Raw genomic sequence first — 12,627 nt, forward strand, 5'->3', positions numbered from 1 at the left:
CCCCTCCACTTTGCTTTGGGGTCTCTGTGTGTGTGTCTTACCTTGAACAGCAGAGTTGCATTCCTTGAGTATAAGCACTGAAGCTGGGACAACTGTTCCAAGTTCACAACCATTGCCAAAAGGCACTCTAGGAACCTTGAGAGAGTTTTTCCTGGTCTTATTTAGCTGACTTCATATGCATGTAAATAGGTGTAATTGCACAGATCAAGGTTTCAGGGTATTTTATAATAATTTGGCAGTAGGGATATTTTTAACTTGGTCATAAATTTAAAAAACAGAGTAGAAACTCTGCTGCTGAAGAGATTTGTGCCAGAAGTGATAGTGCCAATTTGAGTTAATATCCTAATTTTCAGACCATTTTTCACATTCTTAAATTTCTTGCTTTGGCACCTTGACAGCAGCAGTAACCCAATAAACTCCTAAGGTTGTCAACAGTGGCAGTGATCATGTGCTTTTGTACTCTCTCTGCTTATTTTCCCAAAACTAAGATTTCAGCTTAATACCTGTGAGCAAGTTCTCAATTCTGTCCTCTTTTTTTTAGTTGTTCCCTTATGTCATAACCCTAAAGTGCAGATTCTGTGTTTTCTGACTTGCTAAAGCTTTTCAGGTGTCAGGTCAGTTTTTTAACTGTGCCTGTGGATGAGGAGGCTCTGCAATACAGTACTTTGTGCTTGTTTATATGCTGTGCTTTGCAAACCAAAGATGCTCAGAAAAGTAGAAAATTGACAATTACAATTTTTTAGAGTTGTTTAACTTCAAACTTGTTTTTGAGTTTTGGAAGTCTTTATAAAATCATCTGAGAGAATAAAGTCTAGGCAAAATAACGCTCATTTAAATTTATTATGATAAGAGGGTTGTAAAAAGATTATTTTTTTTTCTGCTGGAAAATGTACTCTGCTTTAAAAACATAGAAATTGAAAAATACAAATTGTTGAGATAGTAATTACGCTTAATGAACTGATATTTTTTTCTTACTGGAGGAGGGAGTTGATGCAGTAATTCATGTGTAATAGAAAGAATTCTAGACAAAGCTGTTAAAATGGTTATGAATCTGTTTACATCTGAAGTACCCTTATTAGTCTGTATTATGTAGTAAGTAGTCCTTGGTGTATAATCCTGGAAATGAATGTAAAGAACAGAATTTATAACTTCATAGTGGGTACCAGCATTTTAAATAACTTGCAGGGAGTCTAGTCAGGTATTTCCCCCTTGAACTTTCTAGGCATTCAGCTGTTTTGTTTGTTAATAATTTTCCTTAGGTGTTCTAGTTACAGGAGTAGACTGTGCTTACTTTGTGAGGCTAAGGAGCCATAGTAAATGAAAAAGTGGATTAAGTTTGGTCCTGAAGCACAGACCCTTTGATAAAGATAACCTTAGCTGTTATTTTTCTCCTTATTTTTGATATATTTTAATACATTTCTCTAAAAAGTTCAGAGGAGATGAAGTACTCAAATGTGTATTTTACTTGTTCATACTGCAATAATGAAGAAATGTTTCCTAATTGAAGTAGTAAAAAATGGCATTTTGCTTCAGTATTTTGTTAAATTCCAGATAGAGCTACTGGGTGATATACTGTTTTGACATGCTGACAGTTTAAATTCAAGTACTGGTTTTCCTGAAAGGTAAGTTTGTGTTTGAGTTCCTTCTTCTTTTATCTTCAAATTAGTGTTCTCTGCCTGATTTCTTGGATTTTGATGTGTTATCTGCAGTTTTGATCTACTGCAGTTTTCTTCCCCTGAGTTTTCCGCTTATGATTAGGCTCATGTGTATGTTGGGGAAAAAAATCAGTTCTCCCCATGTTTCCAAACATAAGCATTTTCTGATTTTGAAAAGTGAATCTTCAAATTTCCAGAGTGTATCTAGGAAAGAAAACTGAAGATTCCTTTAATTGTTATTTGACTTTTTGCTTCTTGTCTTGCAGACAACTTTAAATTATTTTCAGTCTTACAGACTAAGCAGTTTTCTTCTGTTTTGTTTGAACTTAGGCAGTAAAGCTTCTAGGATACCTGAGGAGACCTAACAATCTGTGAACTAAGTATTTATATTGTTACCACAGTTAGGAAAATCTCAGGGTTTATTCCCAACAAATTTTAAAAGGGGTTTTTTTTTCCTTTGGATACGTAGAGGATGTATTATTTTAATAAATTTGATACATGAACTCTGTGAACTGACCTCATCTGTGTGGTTGTATAACATATTTAAGATAACTCACGTTCTTTGCAGTCTGTTAGCTGGAAGCCTTTTAGTAAATGATAGGCATTTTTTTTTTTATTTGGATAATACTAAAGATCTCACATGAAACCAATTTCTTTTTTTCCTCATAAAATACCCACCCTGACTCTTGTTTTCAACTTGATAGCACCATTGAACAGTAAATTTCCCTCTGGCCTCTCCTGCCAGAAACTTGTTTACCATTTGTAGACCCTGGCAAAATGCACATAATTTTAGGAGATGACCTTGCCAATGTTTCAACAAGGTTTTACAGCTGGAGAGGAATAGGGAAGAGTATTCAAGTGTACTTGCTGTGCATTCTGAACTGCTCACACACTTGATTTAATAAATACAGTAATTTCACGACCATAAGGCGCACCAGACTATAAGGTGCACCCCCCTGCGAGTTGGCAAATTTTGCAACTTTGTTGATAGTATAAGGCGCACTGGACTATAAGGCGCACTGGACTATAAGGCGCACTATTTTTGCAGCGAAGATCCGTGCCGCACGCAACAAAGTAACTAATTAGTAACGGAATCCTGTGATTGTGACGTTTACTGGCATGTGCTCAAATTGGAAACATTTTAACAGATTGGTGTAGCCTTTCGACGCAGCCCCAAGCGCCCTCCCTGTGCGCTGGCGAGCCCCAGCACTCCCACCCGCCCCCGGCTGGCGAGGTGGGGTTTGGGGTGACCACGGCTCACACCTCGGGGTTGCTGCGGTTCAGGGTGGCTCAGGGCCACCCATGGCTTGGGGCAGTGCAGTGCTACCCGCTCCCTCTCTCCCTGTGCGGCTCCTGCTGGCCGGGGGCTGGCTGCTCCCACCCCCACTCGCAGCTCGGCGCTCCCATGGCACCGCCCCCTCTTGGGGCTTGGCTCACGGCTCGCACTTTTTTTTTGCAGTGAAGAGCTGCGCCGTGTGCATCAAAGTAACAAATTACTGGCAGGTACTCAATTTGCAAACATTTTTCACAGATTGGTGTGGCCTTTAAACGCAGCCTCAGGTGCCCTCCCCATGATGCGGACCCCAGCACTCCCGCCCACCCCCGGCACCGGCTGGCACGGCTCGCAGCTCCAGGCTACCATCGCGCAACTGCGGGTCCCGGCTTCCCCTGCCTGTCGACCGCAGTTGCCGCGGGCCCAGGCACTCCCACCCGGCACTGGCTGGCGCAGCTCGGCTTGCAGCTTGGCCGCCACGGCCGCTGGCGACTCCTTCCCCCCATGCCCGGGCTGCGGCTGCCGGCAGCTTCTTGTTCCCCCCGCACTCGGTGCTGCCCGGCAGCTCCTCGTTCCCCCCGTGCCCGGGCCATGGCTGCCGCTACCCAGTGGCTCCTCATTCCCCCCACGCCTGGTGCTACCTGGCGGCTCCTCGTTCCTCCTGTGTCCGGACCGCGGCCACTGCCGCCCGGCGGCTTCTCATCCCCCCCACGCCTGGCGCTGCCTGGTGGCTTCTCGTTCCCCCCGTGCCGGGGCCGGGGACAGCTCCCTCCCTCCCCACGCAGCTTCTGCCGGCTGCGGCTGCCCGCTCCCGCCCGCCATTTGGCGCTCCCGCGGCACCGCTCCCCCATTGCAGCTCACACTTCTGGGTTTGCGAATTTCACAACTTTGTACATTATATAAGGCGCACTTCCGGGTTTGGGGGAAAATTTTAGTCAAAAGGGTGCGCCTTATAGTTGTGAAATTACTGTACTTTGTTTTTGGTGCCGTTTGTGCATCTAGGGCTTCACTGCCTTTTGATTTTTTAGTTTTTAAATCTCCTTTAGTTGGAGTATCTGTTTTTATAAAAAAAGCAGGAACAGTCTATTAACAGTCTTGTTTTTTAGCATCAGGTTCACAGGTCTCTCTGAGCAGATTTATATATTTGTTTCATCCTTTACAAGTTACCAGAGTGGACACCAGTAATGGTTGGGAGTGTTGTTTTTAAAAAAATGTAGTGGCTTCTGTGTAGTCCAGCAAAGGATGTCAGCCATGAGCCAGACCCAGGTGTTGCTCACAGATCAGTCCTTCCTCACCTCACTGCATTAACACTGTTGCTTGGGAGGATCCAGAGCAAGAAACAGAGAGCTCTCCTGGCCTTGAAGTTTAAATAGCTGTACATACTGCATCTGTCAGTTTATCACTCTACTGCTGTCAGGGAAGGGAAGGGAAGCACTCAAGATTCATTAATGAATTAATTCATTCATAGTCAAAAGGAACAACAAAAGTCAGAGGGTCTGTAAACAATCAGAAAGTTTTGTTAGTACATTACACATTTTGGATAAAGGGATAGGGTGAAATGGAAGAGAGAGAGAAAAAGAGATCATTAGTCCTGGTTCCAGCATCAGTCCAGCTGATGAGATGTTCAGGATCCTGGGGGCACTGCCTAGGCTTGCTGAGGGTACATTTTAATATGTAGGTTTCCTCACCAGGAAGGCAGGTTTCGTTTTTTTCTGTGCAAATTACCCATTGTATGCAGTCCATTCTTTCAGACCTTTTGGGAAATGGGGTGGAGGGCTTCAGGAGTCTTGGGTAGTCTTGATTCCTCTCTACAGTGCAAGCCCATACCTTGGCCCCATTCTTGTGCTGTACAGTGTTGAGCTTCTCTCTTGGAACTAGACCAAGGATGTTTGTCCTGGAGGAGTGCTGCCATACCTCTGCACAGCCCCTTCTCCAGCCACATCTTGTTCAACAAGATAACAGACAGCAGTTGTCTGTTATTACCAACAATCCCTGGTTGGCTCCACAGTCATCCAGTTATCACTGTTTGAGACATACACATTGCCCCCTTATCTTCTGGGATTCTACAGTTACACGTACCGAAAGGAGTGCCTTTTTATTTGTTTCTGGTGACCAAAGGCTTGTCACTTCTAACAGAGTACAGTGGATATGTTCCTCTTTAGCTGGTATTTTCTTCACTCCTTTGAAACTGGAAATTTGTTAGTAGGGAGAGTGAGGACCAGGAACCACCAGGGGTCCCCACAAGATTTCACAAGTAGTGGTCCTGTGCTTGTACTGTATTTTGGAGAGCCCTATAGAATTTTTTCCTTGATCTCAGGGGCTTTAGTGTGTCTCTGAAGAAATTTTAATTCAGATCTTAAAGATCTGTGGTAGCTGCTGTTATTGAGAAGATGCTTAGTGTTAAAATGAGGATAGTGGTGCTTTTTCACATTCCTGAATTTGACAATCCTGAATTATATCGAATTTGAACAAAAATTGTCTGAAAGATTCTCAACTCAGGTGTGACCCTAAACTTAGGAATCTGTGCATGTAATTAGGTACTTCTCAGTGCATTTTTCTGAAAAGTTGAAGAAAAGTAGTATGATTAAGGAGATTTCTGGTCATTCTGGTGATGAGCAAGAGCTCGGCTCCATTGTATAACCCTCAGATGACTTCAACGCAAGTCCACATTAAAAAGGAGCAAATGCCTTTAAGGACTGTAAAGACACACTGTTGTAGTGTCTTTTCATCAAACAGAAAATGAACGTCATGACCTAAGACTCAACAAACAGAAGTTACATTGTCTACAATGGAAACTGCAGTCATAGTTCCTGCCCCTCAAAAAAAGAGTATGGGTGTTACCTTTCAGTTGTCTTAGCGAATTGCAATGTTATTTCTCATCTGTATAGGATCACAGAAGGGACACTGGAGATTTTTTTTCTTTGCCGAGGGAACTCCCTGGACTGAATATTTACAGCTCTAGGTACTGATCCATTAGTTTAGAAACTAGTACTGTATCTTACGTGTATTTTAGGCTTGCTCCAAAGCAGCAGACGTGGGCACAATTGCTTACTGTGATCTGGCTAAGCATCAGTGCTTGCCTGTGAAGCTAAAGCTTTTGAGTCTTACTTTCATGCTTAGTTCAGGTTCATGCTAAGGGGTTATGTTGCTAACTTTCCTTTCCCCCTGCTTTTTTCCTCCGCTGCTTTTTCCCCTGTTGACTGAAAACCTGTCTAAGACTTTACCACTTGTGGAGCTGCTTGTTGCTGTACCTGTGTGGAAGACTATTCTTTAAATCTGGTAGCAGACTTTTTTCTAATGTATGAATAACTGGGGTTAGTTTAGTAAGGTTAAATTGGAGTTATCAGCTAATCCAGCCAGTTTGGTTGAATGCTGGTAAAGTATTCACATTAGTAACTTTGTGAATGTGAAATGCCATTAAAAATAATTCACATTAGTGACTGGGTATGAAAGAAGCAATGTCTTCCATCAGGTAGGCTGATATCTTTGTGCCAGTGGGTATAATTCTTCAGCTGTCACAATATGGGAAGCCATAATCTTTCTGGTTATGACATTTTAAGGAGTGGAGACACAGTGATTTTGAATACTTTATACAAACTAAAGTCAGTGCCCTTAATGTTTGTCATCATATGACCAGAAGCATGAGTTTGGTATTCATCCAGTAATTAGGTTGTCAGATTTTAGTTGGTTTTTTGTTGGCTTATTTTTCTTTCTTTTTTTTTTTTTTTTTTTTAAAGCTGAGGAGATAAAAGATACTATTGAAATGAGTACAGTAAATTCACGAATACAAGCCTCACTGAGTATAAGCTGCATCTCTGGGTGTTGGCAAATATTTCGTTTTTTGTCCATAAATAAGCCGCACCCGAGTATAAGCTGCTCTGTCGTTCGCAGTGAGGACCCGCGTGCAACAAAGTTGCCAATTAGTAACAGAACTGCGGCAGGGCGGGGTTTACTGGCTCAGCTAAGGCTGTGCAGGCTTGGCCCGCTCGGGGCTGCCGATGGGGCCAGGTGGCCCAGCCCAGCGCTGCCACTTGGCAGGGCCACTGGGGGCCAGCCGCCGCTGCCACTGGGCTCGGTCACCACGGCCCGGCGCTGCCCTGTGGTGGCAGGCAGGGACGGAGCGCCCCGCCGCCTCCCCGAGCCACGACAGGGGCGGCCCAGGTCCCCTCCCTCCTCCCCGGGCCGCGGCAGGGGCGGCCCGGTTCCCCCCCCCCCGCCCCCCCCGGGCCGAGGCAATGGCTGCGCGGGTCCCCCGCCGCCTCCCAGAGCCGCGGCAGGGGCAGCCCGGGTCCCCCCGCTCCTCCCCGTGCCGCGGCAATGGCCGCGTGGGGCCCCCCCGTCTCTCCCCCGGGCTGTGGCAGAGGAGGGAAGGAGGGAGCTCTCTCTCCTCTCTCCCCACCCCCCGTGCTGCCCGCAGGCAGCCAGGCTCCACCCGCGGTGCAACAGAGTAGTGATTTGTAACAATCGCAAAATGCCGACTTTGCAGCTGCTCAGCTCGGCACTCTGGCTAGCACTTCTGAGGTTGTAAATGTCAGAAAATTATTCACATATTAGCCGCTCCTGATTATTAGCGACATTTCCGGTTTAGGAGCAAAATCTTAGTCAAATTGGTGCGGCTTGTATTCATGAAATTACTGTATTTATTATTGGTTCTGCATTTGCAAAGATCGGGTCTGTAGTGATGATATTCTATACTGGTATTTGTCATAAAAATGAAGAAACTTTTTGGGCTGTTTTAAATGAGTTTATTAAGATTCACTGTAACATATATATGAGTACTGAGAGATTTTGTTGCATTTTTAAAGCTAAAACTGTGCTTTACAAGCCCTGTCTTTTCCTGTGGTTTTGTCTGTGTGGTTCTGTTCATATTTGAGTATGTCTCTTTTCTCTGTGAGTGTCAGTTTTATTTTGGAAGCAGCTGTGAATGAAACTAGTCTAAGCTTTACCTATGGATGTTTTTGGAAACTGACTTTTTATCTTCTATTTCAAGATGACCTAGGAATCTACTCCTAAACTCAAATAGTTTTGCTTGATTTTTAAACTTTGATAGCTTCAGTTAACTGGCAGTACTTCTTCATAACTTTGTTTTTCCAGAGATGACCTAAAAATTGACCAAGATCCTTTCCTGAGCATCACAGAAAGGTCTGGGTTGAAAGGGACCTTAAAGATCCATCTATTTACAGCCCTCCTGCCATGGGCAGGGACACCTTCTGCAAGACAGGTTGCTCAAAGCCCCATCCAACCTGGTGTTCAACACTTCTTGGAGTGGGGTAAATCTACAATTTCTCTGGGTTAGCTGTCCCAGTGCATTACCACCCTTACAGTAAAGAAAAAAAGTTTATTATTTTTTTGTTGTTGTTGTTTGAGTGGTACAGAGAAAGGTCTACCTATGTATTTCTGTAAAGGTTAGCATAAACATTCCCTAAATTTTAAGTTTGAATGATTGAGTGTCCTTAAGAATTTCTGTGGTTGAAGCTTAACTTGAAGTGCTAAGATTTTTTTGTGCCTTTTTGTGAAGAAGTAATCTGCTAGTGGTCTAAGCAGAACAGTGAGAAATTCCTCACGATTCATTCACCCATTCTCCAAACCTGGAGTTTGGAAGAAGAGTGATATTCTCATCCTGCTTAAATATTTTAGTTGCAGACAGAATAAATGGAATTTAGATATGCTGAGTCTGTGGTAAAAATGGAAATGTAATTTTCATGCTGGTGAGACTAAGAGAAAGAGTGGTCACACCATGGCCATTGTTTTAGAACTTTTGTAAAATTCTGGTAATTTCTGAGTTTAAAATTTCTTTCTGAAGACCAGAAAGTTTTTAAATTTAAAAACTAAAAAAGATGCAGGATTTTAAGTTAATTTAATGTGGGAGGTTTAGAATTCAGTGATAAAAGCTTACAGTAATTTCATGGCTATAAGGTGCACCCTTTTGACTAAAATTTTCCCCCGAACCCAGAAGTGCACCTTATAGTCCAGTGCGCCTTATCTGATGTACAAATTTGGAAATTTGCGAACCCGGAAGTGCGATCTGTGAGCTGAGCCGGGACCCGCAGGAGCTGCCGCCGTGCGGGGGGAGTCGGGAACTGCGGGAGCTGTGGCCACCGGGCAGGGGAAACTGGGAATTGGCGCGGCCGCAGGGAAGTGCCAAGAAGCGCCGTGGGAAAGCGCCGAGAAGCGGCGAAAAAGTGCCCCGGGAAAGCGCCTAGAAGTGGCGAAAAAGCACGGCAGAAAAGCGACAAAAAAGCGCCACGGGAAAGCAGCGAAAAAGCACCGCGGGAAAGCGCTGAGAAGCGGTGAGAAAGCGACGCGGGAAAGCGCCGAAAAGCGGCAAAAAAGCGCCGTGGGAAAGCAGTGAAAAAGCAGCATGGGAAAGCGCTGAGAAGTGGCGAAAAGGTGCCGTGGGAAAGTGCCAAAAAGCGGCGAAAAAGCGCTGCAGAAAAATGCCGAAAAAGTGGAGAAAAAACACCGCGTGAAAGCGTCAAAAAGCGGTGAAAAAGCACCGTGGGAAAGTGCCAAAAAGCAGTGAAAAAGTGCTGTGGGAAAGCGCTGAAAAGTGTCAAAAAAGCACTGCGGGAAAGCACCGAAAAGTGGCACAAAAGCGCCGTGGAAAAGCGGCAAAAAAGCGCCGTGGGAAAGCACTGAGAAGCAACAGAAAAACGCTGTGGGAAAGCTCCACAAAGCGGCAAAAAAGCGCCGTGGAAAAGCGGTGAAAAAGCACTGCGGGAAAGCGCCGAGAAGCGGCGAAAAAGCGCTGTGGGAAAGCACTGAGAAGTGGTGCTGCCGCCGGCCGAGGGGAAGCTGGGACGAAGCGCGGCCGCGCAGTGGGAGTCGGGAGCTGTGAGCCGTGCCAGCTGGCGCCGGGGGCAGGCGGGAGTGCCGGGGCCCACTGCACGGGGAGGGCGCCTGGGGCTGCATTTAAAGGCTACACTGATCTTTGAAAAATGTTTGCAAATTGAGCACCTGCCAGTAATTCGTTACTTTGTTGTGCGCTGTGCAGCTCCTAGCTGCAAAAAAAATTGTGCGCCTTATAGTGTGGCGCACCTTATATGATCAACAAGGTTGCAAAAGTTGCCGACTCCCGGGGGGTGAGCCTTATAGTCCAGTGCGCCTTATGGTCGTGAAATTACTGTAATTCTGCTTTCATCTTTTGGGCAGGTGTTCTGGCATAGACCCTCATACATATATGGATACATGTTAAAGTTTTAAGTAAAGAATGGGTGGAAAGTGTCTCTGTCTTATTATTTGTCTGTTCTTAAAATATGCAGTAGTTGGATGCTTAAAAATAAGATTACATACATACATACATATAGTAATTTCACGAATACAAGCCGCACCATTTTGACTAAGATTTTGCTCCCAAACCGGAAATGTGGCTTATACTCAGGAGCGGCTAATATGTGAATAATTTTCTGACATTTACCACCTCAGAAGTGCCAGCCAGGGTGCCGAGCCGAGCACCTGCTAGTAAAAACCGGCATTTTGCGATTGTTACAAATTGTTACTCTGTTGCACCGCAGGTGGAGCCTGGCTCCCTGCAGGCAGCACGGGGGGCGGGGAGAGAGGAGGGAGAGCTCTCTCCTTCCCTCCTCTGCCACAGCCCGGGGGAGAGACGGGGGGGGCCCCGTGCCGCCATCGCTGCGGCTCGGGGAGGCGGCGGGGGCCCCGTGCTGCCATTGCCGCGGCTCGAGGAGGCGGCGGGGGCCCCGTGCTGCCATCACCGCAGCTCGGGGAGAAGGCGGGGTGCTCCGTCCCCACCTGCCTCCGCGGGAGCGGGGGTGGGCTCCGTCCCTGCCCGCCACCACGGGGCAGCACGGGGCCTGGGCGAGCAAGCCCAGAGGCGGCGGCCGGCCCCGAGCGGCCCTGCCGAGCGGCAGCGCCGGGCTGGACCACCTGGCCCCATCGGCAGCCCCGAGCGGGCTGAGCTTGCACAGCCTTAGCTGAGCCAGTAAACCCCGCCCTGCCGCGGTTCTGTTACTAATTGGCAACTTTGTTGCACGCGGGTCCTCGCTGCGAACGACAGAGCGGCTTATACTCAGGTGTGGCTTATTTATGGACAAAGAACGAAATATTTGCCAACACCCAGAGATGCGGCTTATACTCAGTGCGGCTTGTATTCATGAAATTACTGTATGTACGTATATATAATGCCTGACTATTTTATAACAAATAGTTACTTTTGAAAGTTCTGAACTGTTAAACCATTTAAAATTCAATGTTATTTTCAAAAATGTTGAGCAAATTACTCTTTGGTTCCTGTCACTGCATTTTCTCTACTGTAGAGCATATTCTCGTGTACAGCTTGTATTGATAATTTGACTTCATGGGTGGGTAGCATTCTTACTAAGTGCAGTGCTCAAGCAGGGTTTGTTGGATGATATATGAGAGTTAGAGGACAGATAACTGCCTTTTAGCTTAGTTGTTAGTACTGAACAGTAAAATTGAATTATACACTGATTTTTTTAATTAATCAAGATTTTCAGTTTGAAAAAGAGCTCTTTTGTTAAGATCAATCATTGTGAGTTTTTTATTGGTTTGTTTCTTCGTGTTGATTGTATTTGCTGGGTTCTTTGTTGTTTGGGGATTTTTAGTTGATTTTGACTTTTAGCTATTTAAAGCAAATTTGTCATCTGGAATCTGGAAGAGTACTACCAAGTTTTCACTCTGCCCCCCTTCTGGGGAAGTAACAAGCCTTAGCTGCCTTTTTTTTTTTTTTTTTTTTTTTGTTTCCGCCACCCCTTTGGGACACAGAAAAGCGTTTTTATGGTATAACAGTGCACATTCTGGAGATTTACCAATTGCTTGGATTAGTTATCAGCAAATGTCTTGTAAATCTAGGGATTTTTTACTGGCCTGTTTTGTCTTTTCCGTAGACATGTCTCTGTACTGGAAGGGGTTCCCTCAGCTCACTCACTTCTCTGCTTGACCTTTTAATTGTAGAGCTTGAAACATAAGCAGGATGTCTGATGCTGGAGAGCAGAAAAATGCTTGCGGTACTAGACTGCAGAAAACTTCACAGCCTTACGTGCTTTTTCTGCTATTAATGTAGCTGTTTGTCCACTGTTCTCTATCAATGTACTTCCTGCCTGCACTGCATTTAATTAGATACAATGTACTCTGCTCAAGTACTCATTACTTTCTTTGCTCTCTCTAGTCATAACGGGTAAGATATCCTGCTTTAGCTCTCTCTTCTTCAGTTTGATTATATTTGTTCTGTGTTGCTGCTACATTTTTGTAGTTTGCAGTATTGTCGCCATAAAAAATTTTCCCCAAAGTGTGAAATACTCTTGTTTTATTTTGATACAAATATTTTAATATTTTTTTGAATATTCAAATTGGAAATGACTTTTTTTTATGTATACATGCAGGTTATAAAGCAGCTAAATGGAGTCTGAGCAACTGTTTCATAGAGGCTACTATCGAAATAGTTACAACAGTATAACTAGTGCAAGCAGCGATGAGGAGCTTTTAGATGGAGCAGGTGTAATTATGGATTTTCAGACCTCTGAAGATGACAATCTCTTGGATGGTGATGCATCCATTGGTAAGTTAATTTCAGCTTAGAAGTTTCTCTGGGTTGTATTTTTATGTGTTGTGGGTTTTTTTGTGGGTTTTTGTTTTGGTTTGGTTTTATATGACCAAATCTGATCCTTTTCTGTTAAGCTAATCGGTTCTTGAGAGAGGCTTTAAGCCTGAAAGGGTTGA

General features: G+C 44.8%; 1 protein-coding gene across 4 annotated transcripts in view; it reads left to right on the forward strand.

Annotated features, from left to right (window-relative positions):
* CLCN3 (chloride voltage-gated channel 3) overlaps positions 1-12,627 on the forward strand; it is a 71,716-nt gene that overhangs the window by 2,871 nt on the left and 56,218 nt on the right. For all 4 annotated transcript variants that reach the window (XM_033059481.1, XM_033059486.1, XM_033059482.1 and 1 more), the window contains exon 2: positions 12,291-12,466. In XM_033059481.1, coding sequence (XP_032915372.1) covers positions 12,307-12,466 — 160 coding nt within the window. In that variant the 5' untranslated portion in view covers positions 12,291-12,306. The remainder of the gene's footprint in view (positions 1-12,290; positions 12,467-12,627) is intronic.

This window comes from Catharus ustulatus, chromosome 5, assembly GCF_009819885.2.
Source record: "Catharus ustulatus isolate bCatUst1 chromosome 5, bCatUst1.pri.v2, whole genome shotgun sequence".
Lineage (NCBI taxonomy): Eukaryota > Metazoa > Chordata > Aves > Passeriformes > Turdidae > Catharus > Catharus ustulatus.